This window comes from Nicotiana sylvestris, chromosome 7, assembly GCF_000393655.2.
Source record: "Nicotiana sylvestris chromosome 7, ASM39365v2, whole genome shotgun sequence".
NCBI lineage: Eukaryota > Viridiplantae > Streptophyta > Magnoliopsida > Solanales > Solanaceae > Nicotiana > Nicotiana sylvestris.
Genome location: NC_091063.1, coordinates 143,769,394 through 143,790,304, shown reverse-complemented (window position 1 = coordinate 143,790,304; position 20,911 = coordinate 143,769,394). Strand labels below are relative to the sequence as shown.

Here is a 20,911-nt window from a genome sequence, read left to right as displayed (position 1 = left end):
GTTGATGGTCATGCACTTGTGACACCGAATTTTTAGGGTAATTATGGGTTGTTCAGTATTGTAGTTGTGAAAATATTTATTTACATTGTAGATTCTATCTCTTACTATTTAATTGAAGGAAATTATGATTTAAAAATACTAAAAGGAGTAATTAAGTTAATCAATTATTGTTGGCTTGCCTAACAACGGTATTACGCGTCATCCCGGCCTTTAATGAATTTTGGGTCATAACAAAGTTCTTCATGCATATCGTTCCTAAAGTGTGAATCTTCAGCTGTCCAGCTAGGTCCATTTGTTTCATCTAATACTTATTCATGTTCTCCTTTTTCCTCAAAGATTACTTGAGGTAAATTATATTGATTAAACAAGTCATCATTTAGACGCTCTTTTCTGATAAAATTAAGAACTGCAAAATATGCAATAATAATATCTCTTTGGACATCAATGGGTTGAGTCATCTTGTCCAATATCGGAAATCTTGCTTTTAAAACTCCACAAGCACGTTCAACAACATCTCTGAGTTGTGCATGAGCATGATTAAATTTTTTCTACTTATTTATGGCCTGTCAACAATGATAATCTCCTAGACAATATCGAATATTACGATATGTTGCTAGAAATCCTTGAGTATTAGGATATGTGCATCACATAAAAAGTACTTTTCTGTCATCAAAAGAAAAGGTTAAATAGACATAATAAACATCTAGTTTATTATTTCGTAATAGTTTAATAAGTTGTATTACTTACTAGAAGAAGAAAATGAAAAGCCATTATATGGATTAGATGCAATCTCTGTTAAAACACGTGCAACATGTGCTACCCTTTTTATCGAGCATAAACATAAGTGAAGACCATGTTGAAATCACATATAACTAAAATATTCTGATAACATTTACCCTTTCCTCTTTCTCTGTAAATAATTTGTTGATTAGCAGGAATAATTGCATATACTAATATCCTGTCGAGTGCACCTATTGCTCCCTGCAAATAAATAAATATTTTATGTTAATAGTTATGATTTTTTTTACGAAGTTATATAATAATTTAATAATACATAACCTTAAAAAAAATCGTAACTTTTTATGAGCACCAGGAATACTGGAATTTGAATCGGATGTTGTAGATGATATCATTTCTTTTACAAATTTCATCATTGTTTCAAGAACCTCGTGAAAATATTTGTAAACTGTTTGCGAAAAATGTTTAAATCTTCTCTTAGTAACCTTAAAACACTCATTATGACCGTAATGGTAAAAATGTTGCTATCTTTTCTTCGTTAGAACATGTTTGCTATCTACAAGCCATCCTTTATGTCTAAAATGCTAACATAGCCGAACATATGCATCATGAGATATGCGCATCAATTCTAAACATTATGGATTAGAGCCGGACAACAATTCTAGTGTGTACTTTTCATTGGATAAAGATAATGTTAAATCTTTATTTCTTTGAACATTCTTGAGTCTAAAATAATTTTTATACAATACAAGCTCGTCAATCATAATATTTGATCTTTAGTGTCCATGTCTAAACCGTTTTAATAAAAAGAATGTATAATAACGATAGTAATCATAATATATGCATTTCAAAATATAAAGAGTTACATAAGATTATAGTAAATTAATTAGTAAAACAATGATATACATATCAAACATACGCCAAACAAGATATTTAAAAAAAGTATATAATAGACAAAGAATGTTCCACAAGTAATATGATATTAAAAAAATTAAATAAGCATAGGAGATACTAGCTGAAAAAATACAAAGAAGGTTCTATGTTGTTAACGTCTATGAATAATCTAGCTAAATAGCAAAATAAAAAAAATTCTTTTTTCCCCATGATCTTAATCCAACTCTTTTATTTGTCAGTCTCTTTAATTTTCATCCATGCTTTCCTATAGTTGTCACCTTCACAAAGTATACCAACAGTTGCACTATATAATGGTTCTTCCTAACCAAGTGCTTCTAATTTTTCCATACATTCCTTAATGGCAACCCAAATATTTTTTTAATCAGTAACTCCAATGCAATACTCGTCTTTTCATCAATTTCCAATTGAGACGATGAGGATTTGTTTTTATCTCCCAAAGATTTACTTTCAATTGGAACAGAAGACTGAGATGGATAATTAGTAGGAGCTCCATCATTTTTATTACCAACTAGATCTTCGACGCTATCAAGTATATCTATATCTATAGTATTAGATGCATAGGAGACACCGCAAGGGAGGGGGGGGGGATATGTACGGCTTGGTCTCCAACCATAAATTCCTGATAATGTAGACCCCTCAAAAAAAAATTTGTACAAATATTTGGAAAGGGTAGAGGTGAGTTCTTCAATACTTTTGCTTTTGGGTGAGCTTATATTAAAGAAATTTTTTATATGCATGTAAAACCTTTTTCTTTAAAAAAGAGAGAATACAAAGTTAAATTAATAGATAATACTAACTTTTATGTACTATCCCACTCAATATTAGATATTAGAATAGTATTGGTTGCTGGATCATAAATGTTACCGATCTTACTAGTTATTAGCAACCAAGCTTATTACTTTTCTTCTAGATAATCATAATGATTGCCTTCAAACTACTTCCAAGTTTAAGGATATTTTTTGAATGCAACTTTCTAAAAAAGTTTTTACTACATCCATATTTTTCCAACTCACTCTTAAATTTCTACTAGATTGTTCCATAGTTAGAATTTAACATAATAATAATTATAGAATATGAACTGATGAAAGCAAAAGTAATAGAACTGAGACAATCAATAAAAACCATCAAAAATTAGAAAAAGAGCTTTATACTTAGCAGAAAAATATGTAGAATCAGAATAACTTTAATACAATCTGTCACATTTTTTTCACTTGTTAGATACCACTGAAATTTCACAAATTCGAATTATACATTTGTAATTTTATTAAAACTACATAATTTCTCATCTTTATTCAAACAAAATTAATGCAAGATCCAAAAAAAATTGCATCAGACTTGCCAAATAGGGACATGTATAGAAATGATAGAGACATGGATAAAAATAATACTGATATTTTTTAGTGCAACTACCAAATTTAGGTATGATGTTTTGCAATGGTGGAAGTTGAAACATCATTAGTAGAACGGTTGGTACATGAACCAATATTGTGCTTGCAACCACCTTGGTCTTGAGAGGATAGTCAAATTCACAACTACATCCAGAATGACATACCTCCTGTTGAAAAATTAAGATCCAGCCATCATTCCAAGCCATCATTCTCCATTCCTTGCTTACTAATTCAATGCCTAAAATGAGTTAGTCTTCACTATCAGTTGATCTTGTTTTTGATGGCTCATGCCAATTCTCAAAGGTGTAATCCAACCTGTATTTGATTGGTTACTACATTCTACTACACTAGATTTCTGCTGGCACTGAGGTTGCTCACTTACTTATTAGTCTTCTGCTGGACCTGCACTTTTATCAAGTGTTCTTCATCCTTTTTTGCGGGAGGATTCTTATCTTCTGAGTAGCCATACTTTTTGCAAACACATGCAAAGAGTAGGTTTCCAGTCATACAATACCCTCTGTTCAATGACAATGCCTTTCTTCATTCCTAAATAGTACTACTGCATTAGATAATTCAACATCCATATTGACTTCTATAAGTAATCTAGTAAAGTTTAATATGTATATAACTTTCTTTTCAGTATTGTGATCCACCAATAAAGGCTTACCCACCAAACTGCCAATTTTACTCAATCCTTGAAATCCAACTCTGAAAATTTGATCCGTATAGGAACAATGTGTAGTTCTTCTCTTGTGAACTTCATTTCTAGACTCCAAGCTTTAACTATGAAGGGTTTGTTGTCAAAGTGATATATACCGCCCTAAATAATATCATTCTCCCCTAATTATTAAGGTTAAGATCTAAAAAATAAATTAAGATCCTATTCACTCTCAAATCTAACCAAAATAATCCTATTTTAAGCATGACAATTTTATTCAGTCCATGTTTTGCCCAAATTCTCTGTATGTGCCCTTTAATCACAGAAAAGGGGGGTAAGCACCCAATACATAGCAGAGCCCAAAATTTCCCCAATACTCAATCTCAGATTCAATATCCTCTAAATCAATTTCAATAATAGTCATATCCCTACGCAAAGTAGGAGAAATATACTCTAATTTGAAGCCAGCATTCGAAATTTTGGAAATATTATAGCTATCCCAAATTGATATCTTCTTTACAGATACTTCCTCTTCTTCAACCTGATCGGCCCATGATTTCTTCCTTGAGCTTTATATCTCGCTATTATCTTCACGATTCGAGGCCTGAATCACTTCATCCCATTGCTTCTATGCTTGAAATTTCTAAACCTTCTCATCTCCGTTACTATTTCATTCAATTTGGCTCTGGTTAGGGCGCTAATTGCTTGGTCCCTAATAGCAACTGGTAGTGCTTTCTGCCCTCACTCGTTGCGATTGCGAGGTTGAAGCTTGAGCCGTCAATGATTGAACGCCAGCCCTCTTCAGAGAGAAAACGAGCCATTCACCGAAGACTTGTAATATTCATTCTACCTATTTTATTTAATTCTACAAAGTTTTGTCATATGGGAAAATATTTCTTATTTTGTTCAATAATTCCTCTGATCCATAATAATTGATTTCTTAGTCTTTGGCACTCCTCTTAAAAAATAGGAACTCCCAGAGAAAAAAAAGATATATTCACTAAATTACCCTTAATTAATTGTTATCTTGGCATATTGAGATATGTAGATAATGACAAAATTTAGAAAAATAAAATTAATTCCTTTTTGATTATGTAAAAGAATACTTATTTTGGATCAAAATAAAAAGGCCAAAGGGTCGCTTATTATGCACCGAAGAGAGTAGTTTATAAATTTTATCGGAGAAGATATATCTAGTTAATTTATTCACAATTTTTGTTGGATGAGCTAATTTACTTGTGTTGTTCAATTATTTATAAGTTTTATCGGACAGACATACTTGATACTATTTTTGTTCTACATATATTGTTGGTTAGTAATAAATGGAAAGAAAGAAGGCATCCAGGCATAATGCGACTAGCCTTTTCCAACAACAACAATAACGATTCAGTATAATCCCACAAGTGGGGTTTGGGGAGGGTAATATGTACGCAAACCTTACCCCTACCCCGAAGGGTAGAGATGCTGTTTCCAGGAGACCCTCGGCTCAAAAAAAAAGAAGCAACAGGAGACAACAGGAGACGATATATTAGTACCATAAAATGCATAATAAAATAACAGCAATATTGGAGATATGAAATACAGAATACGAAATACGAAATAGATGGCTAGTATTGTAAAAACTAGCAGGTAAAGCCCTGCATCAATAGACGACCAATGACATTCTTAGTCTAACTCCTAACTAGCTAGTCTCACTCTATTGTGCTGTAGAAATATTCACAACTTTCCCCTAACCTACAACCTTAATGCTCGACCTCCATAATTCCCTGTCAAGGGCCATGTCCTCAGTAATCCTAAGTCGCGCCATGTCCTGTCTGATCACCTCTCCCCAATACTTCTTAGGTCGCCCTCTACCTCTCCGCGTGCCCACTACAGCCAGTCGCTCCCACCTCCTCACCGGTGCATCAGTGCTCCTCCTCTGAATGTGCCCGAACCATCTGAGCCTTTTCCAAGTTACTGTTAAAATATAATGTGATCATTTTTGTAATAACTTGTAAGAGAAGCAAATGAATACTCAATAGGAGATTGAGTGGCGACTAATAATAATAAAAAAGAATAGTATGGAGGAAGAAGAAGAAGCATAAAGAGGAGCCGGAGGAAGAGGAGAAAGAGAAAGAAGAAGAACAGGAAGAGCAAGAGCAAGAAAAGTGTGAGTTCATATTCGCAAAATATTTTAAAATGGAACAAATTTTTTAATTAAAATACTAGTTCAAACAAGGGATGCCTAGTGATTTTTCTTTTGTGAGATGAGGAAAGTATTTGGGGCATTTGTACTTATACCCGTTTTTTGTGTCACGTTTTAACTTGTGCCCGCTTTGTAAAAAAAATTGCAAGCGTACCCACTTTTTCGCAACTTCAGTATACGAGGCTAAAGTAGCAAAGACAATCACGCAAAACTTCAGCATTCTAGTAGACGGGCCTGAAGTTCAGCTCTAGAGCTGAAATTTTGTTTTGTAACTGGCGAGAGCTGAAGTTTTTCTGATATGCTCTTGTCTCACACATGAAAATGTGTAAGCATCTATATTCATCTCTAATTATTTGTTTCACAGTTCCATCTTACATGAAAGAACTAGCTTCCACTGGATTCATGTCGAATCGAGGACAACAGGTACATGTGCACTTTATTTTTAATATTTTCAAAAAGTTGCATGCTAGTTTGTTACCTGTAAACAATTTTGGAAGATAAATTCATCAAGAAAGAAGGCAATTTACTGCATTCTAATTACTTTATCTTTTTCCCAGATTGTGTGGTCTTTTCTTGTTCGAGACATGGGCATTGACTGGCGGATGGGAGCTGAATGGTTTCAGACATGCCTCTTGGATTATGATCCTTGCTCCAACTATGGAAACTGGATTAACCCCCCCCCCCCCCAACCCCAAAAAAAAAAAAAAACAAGAAGAAGAAGAAGAAAACGAAGGATGAGAAGGAGGAGGAGAAAGGGGGCTGCAGTTGTTTAAAAAGTGGGTACAAGTTAAAACTTTAAATAAAATGGGTATAGGTTAAATGTGGCCGACCAAATAGGACGCCCGTGCAATTTTTATAAAGTATTTAATAGACAGTCTGGACGAGCCCATACCATAGATAAACCAACTATCTATGGTAGAAATTATACCAGTAGTCGATTTTTAAGTGTACCGTTCAAAATATATTCAGCTATTTAAAGTGTAGCCAGATTTAAAAAATGTCAATCCGATCCTCCTTCGCTTTAGACCTTTGAGTTTGTAGTCTTGAACTTCTAGAGACTAACTTTGAGACCTTTGTTCAAACCCGAAGATCTGAGCCTTTGTGTCTAAAGTTTTGAATTGCTAGCGCGGGACTTCGTGTTTGATTTTGTGGCATTTTTGATTTTGAGACAGTTTAAATACTTGTAAATTTCTGCTATAAATTTAAATAACGTTCCTAAAAGCGGCTATTTGTGCACTACGCCCCTAATTGTGGGATTGGGCCATCACCCACTCAAATTATAGGAAATTGCGCTCAATAACCTTAAAATAGATGGTTTTAATTTTTTGACTCACGCTTGCTCTTTGGACAAATCATTTAAGGTTAAAAATTAAAAATAATTGCCCATGGGGCAAGCAATGATGCTTGTTAAACTTAAAATTCTATCATGGGACAAATGGGGTCAAAAAGTCAAAAGTACTGCCGAAATGTCCTATTTGTGCAAATCATCTCTCAAATTAAATAACAAGATGGGCCAGAGTAGCCCATTAATGCAAGGAAGAAAACTGGATATGTCATCATATAACCACCACAAGAATTATCAGTTTTTTTTTTTGAAGAAGATGAAGCAAGCTATTCTTTCATGGAGTCATCCCCCACTATTTATTCCCAAATTGTCACCAACATCCACTTTCCCCATACCCCAGAAGACCATACCCTTAAGGGTATATGCAACTGTAGAGTCATCACCTAAAGAGAATCTACTTACAGCTAAAGAAAGAAGGCAAATGAGGAATGAGAGAAGAGAGAGCAAAACAGGTTATAATTGGAAAGAAGAAGTAGAAGAAAGGCTAATTAAGAAACCCAAGAAGCAATATAAGTCATGGACTGAAGAACTTAATCTTGATAACCTTGCTAAATTGGGTCCTCAATGGTGGGTTGTTAGAGTATCCAGAGTTACTGGTCATGAAACTGCTGAACGAATGGCCCGCGCTCTTGCTAGGAATTTCCCAAATATTGATTTTCAGGTAGATAAAGATTTGATCTTTATTGTTTGTTTTGATGGTGAAGTTTATAATTTGGTGTTTTTGGTCTTTACCTTTGTGGTATATGCAGTGATAAGTGTGAAATTTAGAAAACTTTGTTTAAAACCATTGATTAGAAAAGTAGTTTATGAATAATTTGGACTCAGATAGAGTGTAACTGTTATAGACAAATCTATAGTGGACTCCAACTTTATTTGGGATTAAAGCGTTAGATTGATTGATTGTGTATGCTTATTGGAAGCTCTGGCATTTCTTCTCAAAACCTTCACTAAAGCTTTAGCTTTTCAGTTAAAAAGTAGGCTACATGTTACCATTATTAATGGATTTGCTAACACGTTCAAGGTAAAGAGTCTAATTAAAGAGAGGATGCATCTGCATCCTATGATCGTTCTCTATAGTTTTTATCTTGTAAGATTAATGTAGTATTTTTGTCGTTAAACAAAAGATTAAAGTAGAGTATTTGATGGATTAATAGGTGTGTTAAGCAACAAATTATGGGTGTTGGTTAATTGATCAAATGATTCTTGCTAATGTTTCTCAATTATCCTGGTCCAAAATCATAAAAATTGCAACCCCCCCCCCCCCCCCCCGAAATTGCAACACTACTGAAGTTAGAAAATCAACTAAGTGGATCGTCAGTCTTGGACTGCATTCGATGTTGATGTCAAAATTCAAGGTGAAAATCTTAAAGGTCTAGCTGCCTATTTAGTTTGTGACGACTAATAGGGGACCGTTAGGCTATATTTTGTACGTAATTTAGATCCAACGAGCACAATTGGCTAAATTCAATGGTGAAAAGCATTCTCTCCATTTACGGGAACATGAAGAATGTGAAAAGATGTCCAACCATTAAGAATTATGGAGGTTCATGAAAATAGGCATGTTATAGGTTGGCATTCAGAGGAGTCCGGAACCCAGTTGTTGTTTTTTTTGGACTCAAAGTACATTAATAAGTGTAAAAAAAAAAGTTACCTTTCTATATATAACGTCCAAATACAAGACGTTATACCTTAACGGCAAAAGTTACCATTAAGGTATAACGTCTTGTATTTGGACGCTATATAGCCTGACGATTTGACCGACATATATAGCGTTCTGAATTTATACGCTATAATATAGCGTACAAAAAAAAACGCTATACCAGATGAATTTTGGGGGTGAAACTCCGTGTGCATTTTGTCAGCTTGAATGGAAAAGAAAAGGCAAGTGAGAAAGATATTATAGAGTTTTGTAGAGCCAAATTACCACATTATATGGTGCCAAAGACTGATTTTCAAACAAGAGCTTCCAAAGAGTTCAACTAGGAAAATTCAGAAGTTTGTACTTAGAGATATAGCTAAAAGTACGGGGAAAACTGGCAGCTTGAAGATGAGCAAAATGTAAAGATGAGTTAACTTGGCCTGGTTGTGTCAATGACTAGGTTCAACTCATTTTGATATATACCAAGTGTTTATCAAACAAAACTTTGCATCTTTTTTCTTTCTTTCTTTCTTTTTCTTTTTTAGTATGTGGACAAAACCAAGAAAAAACAAGAAATATGAATGTGGACACTTGCGTATGGTTGTTAAATTGTTAGTCAGGTATAGCGTTGTTTTTTTGTACGCTATATGTATAGCGTATAAATTCACAACGCTATATATGTCGGTCAAATCGTCAGGCTATATAGCGTCCAAATACAAGACGCTATACCTTAACGGCAAAAGTTACCGTTAAGGTATAGCGTCTTGTATTTGGACGTTATATATAGAAAGGTAATTTTTTTTTTTACACTTATTAATGTACTTTGAGTCCAAAAAAATAACAATTGGGTTTCAGACTCGCATTCATAGTATAACTAGGGAAAAATATAGTTGAGGAAAAGAAAGTAGCAAGGCAAATGAGCTGTGTGCCCTTGTAGTGGTATTCAATTTTTCGGTGCTCGAGCCAGCTTGTGTGCATCTCGGTTAATCCACTGGTATCTACTACTTCTCTCCAACGTAGATACATATAGCTCTATCCAACCAAGACTTAGGCAGATGGGAAGAAATCATCTATTTTTTTTTTTTTTTGCCTTTATATAACAGTATTCAATTTTTATCAGAAGATGAGGCTTAAAAGAAACTTGCTTGTGAAGCCTTTATAGCAGTATTCATAGTTCTAAAGCTTGCATCCCATTTCCGTGGAACTCCCAGAATTTTTCTGTGTATGAGAATGTAAGCTATGAACCTGAAGATAACCATATCATAAAGAATAAACAGGCGTCTATCAGTTTTTCTATTGCTGTAGAAATTTCCTCTAAAGATAATTAGCCCCAACTTTCATCTCAGTTTCCACCATTGATTTTCTTTTTTAAAATCATAGTTCTTTTTTTAGGGGTCAGTTTGCTTGAAATCATAGTTGATTCTGCTCCAACCAATGAGCTTCCCTATAAGTTGATTTCAGGGAAGCTCGAGGTTGGATTACCTCGAACTGGAGGGGATAAAATGTTTTTTACTAATGTAAGAACTTTTTCTATATGTTTTGACTAACTGTAAGAGTTTCTGCAGGTATACATTCCGTCTGTACAGGTCAAAAGGAAATTAAAGAACGGATCACTTTCAGTTAAACCAAAACCTCTTTTTCCGGGGTGTGTGTTTTTGAGGTGTGTACTGAACAAGGAAATTCATGATTTCATTCGAGAATGTGATGGAATTGGAGGCTTTGTTGGATCCAAGGTTGGAAATACGTAAGCATTCGAAGTTGTCCCTATTAGTATTCACAAATTTACAAGTATTATTTGGTCAAGAAAGAGGCTCTGTCTTCGATTTGTTTGATATATTGGTGCAATTTTCATTGGCAACATGGAACTGTCTTTTTCTACAAATAAGGAGCCACAATGTATGTGTCTTCCCGAATTAGCCTTACGTTAATGGGAGTTTACATGAATGAGTGGAAAATATCCTAAACTAACTTGGCCTAAGATCAGAAATTTTTACTTAAAAATCAGTCCCAATCTAACTTTGTATAGTTTGTAAGCTAGGTGGCTGCCTTTGGTTGACATCTTCCCTTTTGGCCTCCCTTTATGTGAGTTTTATGTTAACTTGTGTCTATGTAGCCATTTCATTATTTAAAGGGCTAACTTATTTGGTATCCTAGGTCATATTCTCAGTACCTTACAGTTTAAAATATTTGCAGAAAACGGCAAATCAATAAACCCAGACCTGTAGATGAGGATGACTTGGAAGCCATATTCAAACAAGCGAAGGAAGAGCAAGAGAAAGCTGATCAAGCTTTTGAAGAAGAGGAAAAAGGAGAAGGAGGTTTAGATTTCAAGCTGACAAAAGACACTAGTAAAGGTCCCGCTGACGGCAAAGTTGTGGCGAAAAAACAAGGAAGGAAATCCAGAAAAGCTTCGGACCTGCTTGCAGTTGCAGGTGATGACTTAAGAGGCTCGGATGATAAATCTTTAGTCCCAGGGTCAACTGTTCAAGTTGTGTCTGGAGCCTTTGCAGGATTTTCAGGGATCCTTAAGAAGGTTGATAGTAACGCAGGATTGGTATGTACTTTTCCTTACAATTGAACATATCCTTATGTTATTTTGGGGTGAGGGGAGAGCGGGGAATGGAAATCATCGTTATAAAAATGCTGGAGCTCAGTGCACTAAGAAGGAGAGAATTGAGTTATTCGCAAAATGTCTTCGCTCTTCCCTAACACCACACTCCCCCCAACTTCCTCGGGCCTCTTCCACCGTGATAATGCAAAAAGATAAAAGATCTGATAGAAAAAGTTCTCCAAATTGGTTATGTCCTGTACAAGTTGAAAACTTATTGGAAAAAGTTAAGTTCTTGAGATTGAATGTGGTGTTCTTCTTGCAGGCAACTGTTGGATTTTTGCTGTTTGGCAAGGAGACTCTAGCTGATATAGATGTCAAAGAAATTGTAGCAGAGGTTGGCTGACCTGTTTAGGCTGCTTATACTTTTTTTGTCTCAGATGGTAAGTCTTGTACTGATTGCTCGTTATTCAAAATATATTGGTATCCTGACCCAAAGATTCACAGTAGGTAGCAGATGCATCTGCTCACTGAAATAAATATGATGTCTTACTAAAGATATTACCGGGACAATGCTGTACCAGGGGATACCAAACTAGGTGAAAATAAGTAGTTGATTGTCCAAGTGGTCGCGTGTTTTCTTCTTTTTTAACTCTTTACCAAACATCCTTTTGGCCCATGCTTATCTGTTTTTTTTCTGTCTGAGCATGGAAGAGGATTATGTTATATGTGATTTAATACACTTCATACACGTGCCATGTTCTATCTTATCTCAGAAAATTTTGAAACCATGCACGAGGTAAAGAAAGTTCTTTAAGCTGCTTATTTTGCAAGAGAGGGTTATGTGCTTCTAAATAGCATTGAAGTTTGACAGGAAGGATCCCTATGAGGAGTAAGAATGATGTGTAAACTAGGATGCAATGAAAACGAGTTACTAGTATATGGCGTTGTGTCTTGGAATTTTGGACTAAATCTCCAGGAAATCTGCTCTTCGTTTTGGCTTGAACTATTTTATTCAAGGGCTAATTCTTTGAGTAAGGAAGTCAGAAATGTGTAGCTGTTTATCATCGGCTTCGTATAGTAATCTTCTTTGATGATAGTGGTACAATGCATAGATTTGGATAACCTGTTCAATTGCTTTTCTGGGCCTGAAAGAACTGGCTATAACTTGATTAGTTGAACATAAATGCATAACATGCATTATCTGAATAGTGGTAGCATCAAAGTAATAAGTATAATAGTCTTCAAATTTTGTTCTAGAGTTTTCTAACTTTCAAAAATGTCTCCTTATTGCCATGCAACATTGTACGAAGAAATATATCTCTTTTTCAACCCCTGGTTCCTCTATTACTGTTCTTTTGTTCAGTATATTTTACTTCACATATATTATGTTGTTCAGGATGAATTCTACTGCTTATTATGTTTGAATCCGACTTCAGGGGCGAACAAACTTTTATTGTATGATGAATCAACTGTATGCAGTTGGATGTTAGAGCAAAGGTCTGCAAGGGATTACAGCTGAGGCAAAGGTCAGATTAAACTGGTCTGCCTCGGGGATTCCAGAGTAAACTTTGGTATCGAACTGCTGCAAGTTGGACTTGGATGTAACTTAATTGAGATGCTAATTAATCTCTGTAACTGTAAAGTCCTAATGAATGTGTTGTTGCTGCAGCCTGCCGAATGAATATTAGGGTGCAGATCAAATATCTGTATGAGGCTATTTGAAGTTACACATGAGTTTGTCAAAAGATTACAAGGAAGACAGAAAATGAGAAATCTCAAGTCTCTTTCATCAAAGGAGTTGTTGGATTATATTGCGTTTATTATTTTGCTGTCAATGATATGCACTCAATGATGCAAACATTAACCCAAAATTGTTTAGATTTAAGATGTAGAAGATCTTTGTTAAGTTTAGACATGTTTGTTCAGATGCGTCTGAAGCTTGTCATGTTGTGATACTATTTTACATACCCGCATGGTGCGCGGATCATTTCAATATAAAAAAGAGCAAAGAGAATTAATAAAAATAGATGTATATTGCATACTAAATTTACCTATCACATTCAAAAAGATTAAAGCAAAAATATATAAATGAATTTTTTCAGAGTTGTCTCTCTATTTTTTTTTTTTACATTTTAGTTAAATAGACAAAATTTTATTTAACCAAGTATAAGTATGTACAACCACTAGCTCGTTTTGACTCTAAAGCTAGACCAAAAAAATAAAAATTCCACAACTATCAATAACTCTAGTCATTTCTGCTTATACATGTATTCTATCAATCCAAACCTAGATAGGGTAGTTATTTAAGATTTCCAACATGGTTTGCCATCTGAATTCTTTGATTTCTTTCGGAAACAAATGATTAATCATCTGCTTCTCAGGTTTCGTGAATAGCCGAGATATTGAGTATCCAGAAAGGCATTTCGAGAATCAGCCTAATTCTATCTCTTTTGGTTCTGTTTGAAGAAAGGAAGAATCCCAAAAAATCAATCTTTCTTTTCATTGTTGAATCTCTTTTTGATTAATTAATGTGTGATATTCCAAATCCTCATTACTAAGGGAATCCAAATGACCTCTGAATTGATCAGAAGATCCTTTTGGTTGGCTAGAATTGATCTAAAATTGTTGTCAGGGAAGAAGAACAATTAACCTCAAAAAGTTGAATTTTTTCATCTAGCGAAAAACCAGCCAACTTATTTAGCTTTGCTAATATCTCCACTAGCTTGCCACTTCTTTCATTGTTCTATATTTTTTTTGTTGACTTTTTTATTATGATTTTAGTTTATATGTTATATAATCCATTGTGTGAATTTTCATCATAATTCAAAAGATACTTTCTCGTCTCAAATTCAAATAAATCTTCTCTATATTTTTATAAGAAGTTTTTTTAGTTTTTTTTTGTGAGTAAGCTTATTTACTCATTACTTGAAATTCTTTCATTGTTAAATATATTTTAGTTTTGATTTTATTAAGATTTATGTGGTATTATCTATTATATGACTTTTCTCATCATAATTGGAAATGCACTTTCTCATATCAAATTTAAATAATCTCATCCTAAGATAATTTTTGTATTTTTTTCCCTCTTTTTTATTTATTATTACTTGTGATTATTGCCATATTCATTATTTATGATTTTTATATTTTGATGTTTTATTAGTTTACCATTTGACGAAATATCTTTGCTTAATATAAAAAAATATAATACAGTTTTTTTACTCCTGAAAATTTAATTTATTCACTTTAATTTTATTGCTTAAAAGTATTCAGGTATTATTTAAATTTTTCAATAATATTTTTTAGTATTATTAAAATACTCTCATATTACTTCTATAATATAGATATTTTATTTAAGATATGATTTTATTGCTTGCAATTTTAAAATTTTCAAAGTCATCAAATTTTTAATATGTTAAGTAAATTAATGTATATTATTTTATATTTTAACTTACTCCAAAGAAAATAGTCATAAGTTATATCAATCTACGTTTTTCTTTTCTTTATATTATAATTTTGTATATAATATGTCACATCCATATTTCTAGTGAATATAGAAAAATATTTGATGAGTGATTCTATCTATAGTTATAGATATATAGATATATAAATTGAATTTATTAAAAGTATTTTTAGATTTATCTTAAATGTGCCAAGTGACTTTTTATCAATATTGTTTTAAAGTTTTTTCTATAGAATTCTCGTATAGTATTATATCTTATCATTTAAAATATTATTCTTGACCATAAATTAGTTACAAAAATGTCAATTAATTTTTTTAAAATTTAAAGAAAATAGAATTCAACAAATATATTCTTTTTATAATAATATAAAATACTCTTCTTTTAATATAATATAAATATAGATTATAATTTTGTAACCAATGATGACCAAATAGCAATGAGCAAATAATTATATCATAGGTTTGATATTTTTTACGGTAAACACGCATATGAAGTTATATCACGTGTTGGTAACTTCCCAATTTTAAATAAAATAAGTTTAAGAATAAGTGATTTTCAATATATAAAAAATATTATTTCCTTAATAAATATAAATATTGTTTTCTCTTTTTTTTTTGGTTCATTATTATTTGTCATTATTGCATTATTAATTTTTTTAGTATTTCTATATTTTTATGTGACTTTGTAGTAGTTCACTATTTGACGAAATATCATTTCTTAATATAAAAAGTATAATATAGATTTTCATACTCCTGAAAATTTAATTTATTCACTTTGATTTACTGTCAAAAATTCAGGTATTATTTAAATTTACTAATATATTTTTTAGTATTACAAAAATCCTCACATTACCTCTATAATATAGATATTTCATTTACGATCCTATGTTGCTGCTTGAAATTTTTTTCTTTTTAAAAGTCATCAAAATTTTAATATCTTAAATAAATTTATTTACTTTATTATATATTTTAACTTACGCCAAAGTATAAATAGTCATAATAATGAGATAGGACGGATTGAATCCATGTTCGAGCAAATGATGAAGAAAAACACCGACTCCGATGCCCAATTGGCCTCCCACAACACTTTTATCCGCAACTTGGAAGTCCAACTTGGCCAAATTTCTCAAGCTTTGAACACTCTCCCTAAGGGGTAGTATGGAAAAATCCTTGGTAGGGAGCGCTTCCCCCCGAATGGGGCCCTACGCGGTGCGAATCCGTATATAGTCGGGCTCCAATGCGGGTATCTGACACCGGGTGGGAAACAAAAAAAAAATCTACGACTTCTTATAAATTTTATTTTTTTTATGTAATTGTTAAATTAATATGTCACTTCCATAGTTCTAGCGAATATAGAAGAAAAATTGATTAGTGGATCTATATAAAGATATGGATATATTGATATAAAATTTAAATTTATCAAAAATATTTTTAGATTTGTCCTACAAGTGCCAAGTGACTTTTTCTCAATACTGTTTTAAAATTTTTCTATAAAAGATTATTAATAATATTAATCTATTTATTAATATAGGTTTTGTCCTCCATGAATGGAACTATATATAGATATAGATATTAGATATATACTTTAAATTTATCAAAAATATTTTTAGATTTTGTCCTAAAAGTGTCAACTGACTTTTTCTCAGTATTGTTTTAAAGTGTTTCTACAAAATTCTATCATATAATATTTATTTATTTAGTAATATAGATTTTGTCCACCATGTTTTTATTTATTAATTTTTCTAAGTGTGTTATTTATTTATTTAATATTTTGCTTCTTAAAATTTGAATTTTCTGGTGATGACACCGTCATCTTATCCTTGAACTTTGCTAAGTATTTATTTTGCTTTTTAAAAGTGGAATTTTTCTGGTGATGAAACTTATCATCCTATCCTTATTTTGCCTCTCCTATTATATATAGATAGATTTTATCGGTGATGACAATGTCATCCTATCCTTCAATTTTGCTAAGTATTTATTTTGCTTTTTAAAGTGGCATTTTTTTGGTGATGACACTTGTCATCGTATCCTTGTTTTACCTCTCATATTATATATAAATAGATTAGTTGCAAGTTGAGAATTTAAGCCAATATCTAAAATACGGAATTACAATATAAGGTTTATATAACTTTGGCTCTCTTATCTCAATGGTGAGATTTTTGGTGTGATTCTCTTAAATATCAATTGATATCAGAGCCGTTTACAATTTTGGGTTATTATGATCCTAATCGGAATGTATGTTTGGATCTCACAAGTCACAATTGAAGTATGGGGCTTAATGCAACTCATATCTATTGCTAGCTTTTGGTGTATGGTTATTCTAAGCTCTAAGTAGAGACAGATTCATGATTTAAATTTTATGGGTTCAAATTCGCAATTTTATCACATCTCATCTGATTTAATGGGTTCGAAATTTATTATTTGTACATATTTAATAAATTTTTGGTTAAAAATACAAGGTATGAGCGAAAGCTATGAGTTCAGTTAAATTCATAGTTTCTACGCTAGATTTGCCTCTTGCTCTAAGGTTCGCATTAGAAATTCACTAAATTGTAGGTCAATTATTGATTAAGAATCGACATATCTAAAATTGGTTTACGTATGCATTTTTAAAGATGTTCAAGATTGGTTTAATTTATGTTCAAAATGTATTACAGTCAATTCTTGTTTAACTATGTCATAATTAAGATCACAGGAACACATCAAAATTGACATCTCATTTACTAAGGTACACATTCTTATTTGCTAAGCAAAAATGAAGTCTAGAAGAGAAAAACAAATATTTGACTTTAAACCAGAAAAAAGTTTTTCACCTAAGTGTTTTCTTCAAATTATATATATCTTACTTTTATTATGGTTAGGAGAAAAGAAAATTTGAATTAATTGACTAAGGATAAATAATAACAGTGTATGTAAGAATACATATTACTTATTTAATATTTGTTGAATGTATTAAATGTTTTCCTCTTTAAATAGAAGGAAATATGATTCAAATTTGTAAAAAGTAAAAAAAAAAAAAAATTATCTCGAATTGCCATGTTGGTGGGGTTGTGTTATAATTGAAGAAAAGAATAAGGAAAGCAAAAGAAAGGATAAGAAGTGGCACCACTCTTTTGCTTGTATCATTTTAGGCCACACTCTTGATATTTTAAGTAGAACAAAATAAAGGGGCACTGGTGACTGGTCCACTCTCTCTTTAAATACAAATAACAGGCCGCTACGTTTTGTCCATATCGTGATTCTCAAAGTTCACAGGAAAGGTTTTACTTTTTTTTCATCCACTAATCTATTAATCTTTTTATATTCTTTTTTTGCTTTAAGCAGATATATTTATCTAGCATAGTGCTTATTACTCTGTTAAGGAATAAGAGAAGGATTATCAAATCTAATCAGAGAAGATGGCTGATATATATGTTGATTAATGCCTTTAATATCTCACAAAGTTCCAACCTTTGTAGCCTAATCTTAATTAGGACGAATCCCATCTGATGAACAAGCCAGAATATCAATTGGTTGGGATAATTTTTTGTTTTTAATAATATTAGTACTTTAGATCTATTAATGTTTACTAGGAGTCTTTTAGTTTTCTCAAAGACTTTTAGACCAATAAAAAATGTGAAGAACTTCTGGTACTAGCGTAATTAACAACAAATCTAGTGTAATTCCATAGTGGGCCTGAGAATGGTAGTGTGTACAGACCTTACCCCTAACTTGAGAAAGTTGAAAGGTTGTTTCCGGTAGACCTTCGGTTCAGGAAAGATAAAAAAAATAAAAAGAAAGGAGTAACAACAAGTTGCAACACCAGCAAAGCAGCAATCACAAAAACGAAGCGAAATAAACAACAAGTAATAACAGAAATCTAAGAATTATAAGAAATACAAGACTAACAGTAAGTAGTGCACTAAAACTACAGGTATGAACAAGCAAAGCGCTCGGCTACCTAACCTTCTACCTTGTTTCTCGACATTCACACCTTCCTATCAAGGGTCATGTCTTCGAGAAGATGGAGTATCGCCGTGTCTTGCCTAATGATCACCTCTCCCCAATGCTTCTTCGGCCTACCTCTACCTCTTCTTAGACCTCCAAGACCAACCTTTCACACTGCCTTACTAGACATTTGTGCCTCTGCTCTTCACATGTCCGAACCATTTAAATTTCACTTTTCTCATCTTGTCCTTTACAGAGGCCACGCTTACTGTAAAACTAATATAACAATATTGAATTAAGGCGAGTTCAAGTAGAGCGACAATGATAGTGGAGATCCATACTCGTTGTTTTATATTTGTTTGTTGTATTGCCGAGAGAAAAAAAGGGAAAAAAAAGGTTAGAACTATTAGGAGTAGTTGGTCCTAATCATTTTTAATAGAGAAGCAAGAGAAAGAGACAAGATAACTAGGTGCTAAGTCAAGCTCGTGGATTAACCACCGCTGGCCTAAAATTAGGTTAATTATCCCATTTGATACATAGAGTTTATTCCTCTTTTTCCATCCCCACTTTTGTTTACTTTTCAATGGTAAACCATACAAAAGTCTCTATGCTATGAAATCATTTGTGCAAAACTAGCTGTATATTTTACTTATTTGATGAAGAGCTCACCTTGTACTAAGATTGTAGAAACTACATAACACCTACTATAACTTTCATGTGAATAAAGTAGTTTTCTAAGAAGATTTTGGAAGTATACATTATTCTTTTTATATGGATCATGTAAACTCTTTAGTTTTTTGGATTATTTCATCGGTGGTTCTTGTATGGTGGCTTCAATTTCAGCAGTCAGCGGTATAAGAGCTATAAGTTATGGGTTCGAGCTGTGTATACAACTATTAATGTTTGTATTAAGCTAGGCTATTTACATCACACTCCTTGAATGTGACCTTTCCCCGAATCCTGCTAGAGTTTGATGCCTTTGTCCTCTATACTGCCCTTTTTATAGTCAAAGAGTACTATCCCGAGATGTTTGTTGCGTTACGCAGTGGTAATATGATTTTACAAAATTCAAAAAGCTAAAAGAGTTATTTTTTTTTAAAGAATTGGGTGCAAATCTTACACTAAAAATAATGCTACCTGTAGTAACTTATAGGAACCTAATTTCAATTCGAGAAAGAAATTAGATTCATAACATTAATAGACTTTTTTTCTATAGAATGCTCTAGCAAATCCTACTACAATTGTCGGATTCAGCCGTCTACTACTTGACTTTAAATTACTGTAGTTGGAAGAATCTATCCAAAATAATTTGCATTCAAGTTCTATATACTAAGCATAAGTGAGATGAATATGAATAAGATTACTTCATCTTAAATAGAGGTCTTAGGTTCGAGCATTAAGAATAAAAAAAATAATCTTAGTAGAGAGTATTTCCTCTATAATGAGCCTTATGTGGCGCGAATTCGAATTAATTGAAGCCTCAACATGAGTATCACAAACAAAGTGCAATCCAAAAAGAAAACAAATATAATTCTTTTTCTAAGATTGCTATGAAAATTACATGTTATCATATGTAAACTTAATATGATGATGCAAACAATCCATCTACGGAGTGAACAAAACTTAAAACTCCATAACAATTTAAGTTCTATGCAATGACCAAAAGATATTTACACAATTATAATAAAATCTCTATAAAATGTTTTAATTCATAACCTATTAGAAATAGTAATTAACCTGTTATCAACAACAACAACCCAGTATAATCCCACAAGTGGGGTCTGGGGAGGGTAATATGTACGCAGACCTTACCCCTACCCCGAGGGACAGAGAGGCTGTTTCCAGGAGACCCTCGGCTCAAGACAACAACAAGAGACGATACATTAGTACTATCAATAGACTCATACTAAAATAACATAAAATACATAACATAACATAAAATAACAAAATAACAGCAATATAAGAAATATAGGAAATACGAAAAAGATGGAAGGTATACTAATATCCAACAGATACATCCCTGTATCAATAGATGATCAGTAGCATCCTAAGATTAACTCCTAACTGGCTAGTCTCACTCTAGTGCGCTGTAGAAATATCCACAA

The 20,911-nt window shown here is 32.6% G+C and overlaps 1 protein-coding gene across 5 annotated transcripts; it reads left to right on the top strand.

The window, feature by feature from the left end:
• Positions 1-7,418: 7,418 nt before the first annotated feature.
• Positions 7,419-13,344, top strand: LOC104247127 (uncharacterized). 5 transcript variants are annotated; one of them, XR_716123.2, is made up of 6 exons: positions 7,419-7,890; positions 10,434-10,612; positions 11,062-11,422; positions 11,742-11,859; positions 12,856-12,945; positions 13,089-13,344. XR_716123.2 is itself a non-coding variant. In XM_009803080.2 (5 exons), the coding sequence occupies exons 1-4, from the start codon at positions 7,435-7,437 to the stop codon at positions 11,820-11,822; spliced, it is 1,077 nt and encodes a 358-aa protein (XP_009801382.2). In that variant the 5' UTR covers positions 7,419-7,434; the 3' UTR covers positions 11,823-11,859; positions 12,856-13,344. The 5 variants fall into 5 exon arrangements, 2 of the variants coding, with proteins under 2 accessions (XP_009801382.2, XP_009801383.2); XR_716122.2 differs by having other exon boundaries at positions 12,856-12,990; XR_716124.2 differs by having other exon boundaries at positions 12,899-12,945; positions 13,089-13,290.
• The last annotated feature ends 7,567 nt before the right edge of the window (positions 13,345-20,911 follow it).

Excerpts from the sequence above, each read along its gene's own strand:
- LOC104247127 (XM_009803080.2), top strand. The coding sequence starts at position 7,435 with ATGTCATCATATAACCACCACAAGAATTATCAGTTTTTTTTTTTGAAG. Across the intron at positions 10,613-11,061 it reads GGATCCAAGGTTGGAAATAC|AAAACGGCAAATCAATAAAC; the intron begins GTAAGCATTCGA and ends AAATATTTGCAG. Across the intron at positions 11,423-11,741 it reads TTGATAGTAACGCAGGATTG|GCAACTGTTGGATTTTTGCT; the intron begins GTATGTACTTTT and ends TTCTTCTTGCAG.